Raw genomic sequence first — 7,920 nt, 5'->3', positions numbered from 1 at the left:
CGAACGCAGCGTGCCCGTTCTAGCTCTCCCTAACCCACCAGAGCACAACTGGTGCAACTGCTCATTTCAGTATTTCCCCCCACCCCGAGACCTCCTTAAGAACAAGGACTGCCTCTCACAGGCTACACACTGCTGAAGGGCAAAAATCAAGCGTTGGCTCCTGTCCCGAAAGTATAGGAGTAGCATTTTTGGAAATGGTTAAAGGAACAGCAGCATTTCTTTTTAAATACGAAGCTACAACTGTGCCTGTTTAGGTCTGGAAAGAAAGTCATACACGAGGACAGCTTGGTTAGGATGAGGAAAAAAAAAAGAAAAAAAAAATTAAGTGGGAGAAGAGAACAAAGCCCTGTTTCAACAATGCCATTGTTCATGCAACTATAAAGCTAGGATCTATAAAACCATCAAGTAGAAACTGAAGTTGGCTGAAGCAGATAATGCATCACTAAATGCTAGAGCATCTTATAAAATTCTTAAGGCTGCAAAATGACAGAATATTTGAAAAGCAAAAGAAACAAGTCTCTCAGATGAAATCTTCAGATTTCAGTACTTATGGATGTGTTAGGACATAGACCTTGCACAGAGGCAAAAGGTGCTGAATGTCAGCCGTACAGACAGAGGTGATCCTGCAGCTACCCGAGCGTGCTCCAGCATTATCGAGACGGGACAATGTGCTTCAGGCACACGGTACATGCCAGTTGCAACATTGACCTTGGACCTCTCATCCAGAATCCACAGGCAGAGCAATGGAGGAGGTAAAAAAAAAAAATCACTGGTTTCATTGTAAAAAGTTTTCACATAAAAAGCTTCAGATAAAGGATGACTCATAACTTTAATTTATCTTTAAACACTTGCTATTCACAAACCAAACATGACATTCCCTACTCCCTGTGTTACCTACGAACCAAACCAACAAAGATAGCTTTCAGTTGAACAAAGCATGCCTAGATGATAAGGGGTGAGAAATATTTTCTGCATCGTTATGTTACTTACACAGACTTAGAAACGGCACCAGTCACGGCACAGCAAACACATCAAAATGTGAAATTTAATAGCATTCCTGAAGCACATTTGGGAACAAAACGTTGATATTGCCACTCACTCTTGTTTTAAATACTGAAAAAATATGAATGGCTCTTGCCTGTAATTTGTTTTCCATGCTCAGCTTTATTGAGCATTACATACATCCAAATTCCTAGCTGACTGACATTTTAAACCAGCGGAAGAGGAATAATTTCTTTCTTCTCTTTACAAAGAGTAGTGAGAAAAACAGGTCCTATTCATCGAGCATTCATGTTGAAATCATCTTATTGCTACGCATTTGTAACGAAACTAGAGCAACGAGGTCCCTAAGGACAACTACAACAGAAATGGTAACGACCTGAGGCATGCAGCAGGCTCACTGCGTTTAACTGCAGCAGAGCGGGTGCAACTGAAGGCACACTGGGGAGCTTACAGCAACACATCCCGAACGCACAGCTTTTGCAGACTCTGCATGGCCAGCCTTCCCAAGTTAGGTATGCATACCAGGATTCCTATTGGAATTTTGGCTCTTCACAGATACTGCCGAGTTACTGAATTCCCGGGACAGAGCAGGCTTCAAAAGCAACTCCACGTAGTTTATTGTTAAAAGGCGTTTCATGCACGCACTCCTCATTCCTTGAGTCAAGTTTATTCTTTGCAACATTACTCAGTTGATTTTCCTTCCTTCACATGGAAGTTACTCCAGCTTATGTGAGAAGCTCAAGAAAACGAAGCTAGAAATATTTCATGCTGAAAAGACCACCACAAAAAAAAAAATACTAGAATTTGTTATCTTTGAATATGCAAAATCTAGTGTCCCCAACAGATACACTTCCTCTAACAATTAATTCAAACTGAGTTATCTTAAAAATGGTAAATTACAATTTCATCATGCAGGCAGGATAAGTGGCAATTTGATACTCAAAGCAAAAATTTTCAGTACACCTTTTTTTTTTTTACTAAAAAGAAGTGTTACATGGCACTGCACTTATACAATCCTATTTTTCAGACTCCTAAGACTACAAGCCTTCACCGCCCTCCTCCCCCTCCCTTGCCTTGGGAAACTCAACCACTAACAAATACTTAATAAACTTTCTTTGGACATATCCATGCACAGAAGAAAATTAGAGCAGCCATTCAGATAAAATATTTAGGTTTATTTAGAACTTATTTTCAACTTGAATATGCAAAATACAAATTCCAACAAAATGTTCATTTTTACTTTGTAGTCTACAAATATACAAAATAGAAGTTTGCTTAAATTTATATTACATATTTATTATGTAAAGAACTATATAGAAAACATTTGTTCTGCTTAAGGCATATTTGGGAATAAACCATTGTACAAACTATTGCACATCGAAACCACAGTGCATTACAGACTGTCTGCATAAAGTTATTTTCTTTAAAAAAAAAGAAGATAAACCAGGTTTATTTACCTGATTTAGGTCATAATTGGCGATCGGAAGACAAAAATATTTCCTTGTCAGATATGCAGCAGTTTGAGAACTTTGGCTTCCTGTTTTTGGTACCTCTAGAACCAACAGTCACTAAGCACCATGAAATAGGCTTTTAAAATAGAATTCTGTACCTGAATTTTTCCTCCTCTTTTAACATCGTAATGGCTTTTAGAAGGAAGAAAAAAAGGAAAGTACAAGATGACATTTACATCTAATATTGCATTGAAAGAAAATTAAGGGAATGTCATTTCCCTGTGTAATATCCCCACCCTCCGAACTACACACAGTCTGTTTAACCCTGATATCCGTGACTTCCAGTCACTCCTTGGCATTTTGTAGTCCGGAAATAATTCAAGTTGGATTTACAAATGGAATGTTAGAAGATCCAGTCATTGACCCCAACGTTTTTGGTTCTGTTTTCTTTTAAATGTATATATATATAAAAGAAGTTGCAATGTCTGTATGCAATTATCCCTCTTTTCCACTCTTTAGAAGACTTCACCTTGATTATCTGTAGTGCTTGAACTGTGTTCTCCCCATCTTGCGGAAGACAGTCCTTGCGCTGTAAATACTGAATCTCTACAGCAGTTGGGGAAACATCCACGGCTTCCAATTAAAAGTGCCTCTTCATGTGTAAGGCAAGGTGGTCCGACCTGGAAAATGCTCTGTCGCACCGCTGGCATTGGAATGGGCGGTGGCCTGTGTGTTTTCTGTAGTGACGAGTAAGTTCATCGGATCGGGCAAACTTCCATCCGCAGCCTTCCCAGTCACAGTGATAAGGTTTCTCACCTTAAAAAAAAAAAAAAAAAAAGAAAATAAACCGCATCACTTAGGGCTTTTTTTCATGGCTACCACTTGTAATACCTTTCTTTCAAGAAACACTAACACACATTGTCCTGAGTAAGAAACGGGGCAGTGTCAAAGAAAATGCAACAAGCTACTTGAAGCAGTTGCAAGGAAACTACAAGGACTAACAGAGTAAGACTGTCTTTTCAAGATGTACAGGTACTACAAAATCTTGGCGTCACTGAAATCTTCACTAAAATGCTCATTTCCGCCGTTTGTCTTCCACACAAGCCTTCAGAACACACAATTTCAGATAATAATAGAGTGTATTTTTGCCGGCTGATGTATACTATCAAATAGCAACCAGAAATAGCTCAGCAGACAAAAAGTATTTAGATAATTGTAGGTCTCAAGAATTAAAAAAACAGCTGGAAACTGTTTTCATTAGCTCAACCTGATTAAGAACTCTAAGTGTCTTCACTATAACAAAACCACTGTTGACAGCAAGACAAGTTTCCCTGACAATTACAAACTCCGGTCCTACACATACCGGAGACAGCGCTGACCAGCTCGGGGCAGATGGGAAGCGCCGTTCACTTGACTGACTTTTTCTCTTCTACTGCCATTAGCTGGAGATGTAGCCTAACTACTGCACTACCAGTAGTTTCTCCCTTTCCCATCTCGTCTTCAGGAGAAAGTTCTGAATCAAGTCCACAATCCAGGGATTTAAATTATGCAAATTCCCAGGTTATTTAATCACTGTTACGGAATGCCTGCACTGGCAAAACCACGCACGATGTACCTGCTTTCACAAGCTCAGTTACTGCAACACCACACTCAGCTGCAAGGTTGAAGTTTGAACTTGGGCTCAGCTACGCACTTCAGATTTTATCCGAATTCTAGCAGTAGCAAATCAACCGTTAAACACTGCCAGTGCAGGGGAAGATGTGCTCCTATGTGTAGGTGAGGCACCCCATCAGCGCTGCCAACACAGCCGAAAGCCCCACTTGCAAGGGACCCATCACAGTTTTGTCAGAAAGGGAACAGCAGTTTGCAGAGGTGCACGATCTCTTACACTAGAGCAAGCCAAGAAAAGAGGGGTGCGCGTGTGAAGCATTTAACCACAAGCAAAGAAAGCATATATTAGAGAGAGGTCTGCTCGCTTCCCAGAAGTGGGCCGACAGCATTTAGAGCAACAAATCCCAGCTGACTTCCAACTACCTGCTAATTAGCTAGCTGCACAGCAAGAGAGGAGCAAAAAACTTTGCTTTGGCAAGAAACCCACCCGCTCCCACATCTGAGTCATTCTGAACCATTAAGTAAAATGCCGAGCCAATAAGCAAAGACTGCACAGGACTTGACGTAGCCGAAGGGGGAGGAAAAAAAGCCCAGAAACCCAGCAGAGAAGGGTTATAACTTGCTACTTTTAGCCCTCCTCCTATGCTCCCCCCTTTTCACTGTCCACGGGGCTACCCCCATGCCCCTCATGCTGGGGCATCTCACTGACCCGGCGCTGGGACTGACCTGTGTGGGTTCTCAGATGTGCTTTGAGATGAGAGCTTTTGGTGTAGGTTTTACCGCAGCCCGCATAGTCACAGGTGTGTGTGGCTGTCCTCTTCCGAGGCCATGACCTGCGTCCCCTCTTGGGCTTGGTCTCCTCAGGCAGGCAGCTCCCCGGCGGCATCAGCTCTAGAGGCAGACAGGGACGAGTGAGCACCACCACAGCCAAAGCAGGTGCCCAAGCGTGCCCACTGTCAAAGCACAGGGACTCACCTTGGTACTGGAGCGTGCCGGGCGGCAGCTGCTCGGGCAGGAAGGTGGGGTAACCGGGGGCCGGGGGGTACCCCGGGGGCAGTGGCAGTGGTGGGTGGCTCAGCCCCTGGGCAGTGGGGAGACAGTCTCTGCTGCTCAACATCTCCTCGGGCCCCAGTGAAGGCGTAGTCCGGGTGGGCAGTGGGCGGCCCATGGAATAGTCGTGCTGGGGAGCTCCTCGGGGGCCGCTTCCATGCGGCGGAGGCGGCGGGGCCAGGGTGCACGGCGGGGCAGCCTCCTGCTTTATTTTGGGGCACATCCGCGGCAGGGGGCTGTAGGGGGCCCCGGGGCCCTCGGTGCCGGGTGGCGGGGCGGCAGCCGGGGGGCCGCTCTTGGGGCTGAGCCCCGGGTGGCTGTACTCGCCCACAGCCTTCACCACGAACTTGCCCTGCAGGCTTCCCAGAGGCGGCAGGGCCGCCGGCGCCGGCAGGTACACCGGGTCCAGGTCGGGCCGCATGAGCTCAGCCACGAAGCCTCCCGAAGGGGACACGTCGGTGATGTCCGCCAGGTTGAAGGGGGCAGCGGGGCCGGGAGCGGGGGCCCCGTCGCGGCTGCCGCCGCCGCCGTAGAGAAGTCCGGCGGGCTCGGGCCGGGGCAGCGGGTAGGCGAAGGGCCCGGCGGGGCAGGGGCTGGCGGTGGGGGCCGGGGCGGCGGCGGGGGCCACCACCACGGCGGCGGCGGGCTCCTGGTGCATGAGGGAGTTGGAGAGGATGAAGTCGAAGTCCAGCAGCTCGTTGAACTCCTCAGCGTCGCGGCGGGGCCCCAGGGCGGCGGCGGCCTCCAGCTCCGACGGCGGCGCCTCCACGGGCCGCGCCGCCAGCGCCGGCGGCGGCCGCTTCAGCTGCGACAGCTCCTCCCGCCACCGCTGCGGGGAGACGGGCACAGCTCAGACCCCGGCCCGCCGCCCCGCCGCGCCCGCCCCGGACGGACCCCGCCGCCACCCCCGCCGCCCCAGCCCCGGCCCCGTCCCGGCCGGCCCGCGCCGCCGCGACGCCGCTACTCACGTTGCCGGGGCCCGCGGGCCGCGCCGCCTTCTCGCGGCCCGCGGCGCCCGCCGCGAAGGTGGCGATGGAGGGGAGGAGCGTGCCGCTGAGCGCCATCTCGCACTCGCCGGGGGGCTGCCTGCGGGTGGGGAGAGCACAGCGGCGTCAGGCGGCGGCGGCGGCAGGTGGGGCAATGCCGGTCCGGGGTCCGCGCCCGGCACCCACCGCATCCGCGCCGGGGCGTCACGCCGAGCTGCTGCCGCCGCCGTCGCCCCGAGCGCCGCCGCGGAGGAGAGGGAGGAGGAGTGGCACGAACGCGCCGTCCAGCCGCCGAGAGCCGCTGGGGCGGTGCCGCGGGAGCGCCTTTCCTCAGTGCTTCACCGGCGACGAAGGTAAGCGGGACGCGGGGCGCTAGCGGCACCGCGGGGAGGCGGCGGCCGCCGCCCGGCAACGCGGCTCCGGCACCGGCAGGGCGGCGGCGGCACGAGGTGCTTCCCAGGCAGCGGCGGCCATGGGGGAGCCGGGCGGGACGGACGGACGGGGCGCGGTGGTGCCAGTCGGGAGGGAGGGGCCGGGACGGCCCGCGCTCCGCTGCTGTCGGCGCTGCTCCTGCCGCCACTGCCGCCGCCGCGCCCCGCTCGGCACTGCTCGCGGCCCGCCGCCGCCGCCCTTCTTATAACCTCACCTCGCGCGCGGCCCGCCCACCGTCGCTCGGGCGACGGCGAAAACAAACTGACACGTGGGGGAAGAGGCCGGCGCCGAGACGGGGAGCGGGGGGGGGGTGGTGGTGGTGGTGGCTCCCGCCACGCCCCGCCCTCGCGCCGCGCCCCGCCCCGCCCCGCCCGCCCGCGCCGCGTGACGCAGGCGGGGCGCTGACGCCAGCGCGCGGGATGCGGGACTGAAGGGGGGGGGGGGGGGGGAATGCGGGGGGAAGGGCGAGGTCGGGGATACCCGCGCGGCGCGGGGTCTCGCGCACCTTCGGCGCCCCGCGGCAGAACGCGGAGTGAGACGTCACGAAATGACGGAAGCGGCGGGCGGTTTTGGGGTCGGACGGGAGCTCGGAGGGTCCCGCCCCTCCCACCCCACGCCGGGGGCAGCGGCACCGCCCACCCCAGAGCGGGTCGCCGGGAGCCGCACTCGCAGCTCCGCCGGGCGACGCTGCCGGGATCCCGCCGCCCCCGCGGGAAAGAACTGCTTCCTCATGGCTAATATCTAATAGCTAAGCTCTCACCTAAAGTTAAATGAAATTAATTAGCCCCAAAGCCCGACGGTGCCTTTTTCTTATCTTTTATTTTGTCTTTTTCCTGTCTTCCATTTTTTATTTTTTCTTTTTCATTTTTTGCCTTTTTTCCTTTTTAACTATTTTTTCTTCTTTTTTTTTCCTTTTCCCTTTTTTCTTTTTTCTTTCCCTTTCCCTTTTCCTTTTCCCTTTTTTCCTTTTTTTCTTTGCTCCTTTTTTTTTCCCTTTTCCTCTTTTTTTCTCTCATTTTTTTTTCTTTTTTCTTTTTCTGCCGTGCGCCCCGACGGCTTTACACGCCCTGGCTTTGTTGCCGCTAACGGGCCAGTTTTTGGCTGAGGGGCTTTTTCCGTCGCGGGGCGCCGACCGATCCGGGGAGCCGGGTCGAGCGGCGCCGGTGCCCGCGGGAAGGCGGCCAGTCTGGGGCTGCAGCTGCCCGGACCCCCCGAGGGTTATGCATCGCTGCGGGCGCGATGCGGGACGGGTGCGATGCGGGACATCTTCCGAAAAAGAAAAGAAAAAAAAAAAGAGAAAATTACAAAACAGCCCCAAAAGGCAGCAACACCCCACGGAAACCTCAAAAGAACGGAGCGGGATCGCCGACGGGAGCGAAGGGGGCGCG

The 7,920-nt window shown here is 52.6% G+C and overlaps 1 protein-coding gene across 1 annotated transcript; it reads right to left on the bottom strand.

Moving 5' to 3' along the window:
* Nucleotides 1–2,162: 2,162 nt before the first annotated feature.
* On the bottom strand, nt 2,163–6,702 carry KLF4 (KLF transcription factor 4). Its single transcript, XM_054186856.1, is given in 5 exon segments — nt 2,163–3,269; nt 4,791–4,955; nt 5,040–5,943; nt 6,083–6,205; nt 6,208–6,702. Coding segments are annotated over 5 exon segments (1,452 nt in total). The 5' UTR covers nt 6,292–6,702; the 3' UTR covers nt 2,163–3,093.
* Nucleotides 6,703–7,920: the final 1,218 nt, after the last annotated feature.

The sequence above is a fragment of the Rissa tridactyla genome, chromosome Z (genome assembly GCF_028500815.1).
Source record: "Rissa tridactyla isolate bRisTri1 chromosome Z, bRisTri1.patW.cur.20221130, whole genome shotgun sequence".
In the NCBI taxonomy this organism is placed as follows: domain Eukaryota; kingdom Metazoa; phylum Chordata; class Aves; order Charadriiformes; family Laridae; genus Rissa; species Rissa tridactyla.
Note: the sequence above shows the minus strand (reverse complement) of the source record. Positions and strands in the feature narration are given on the sequence as shown.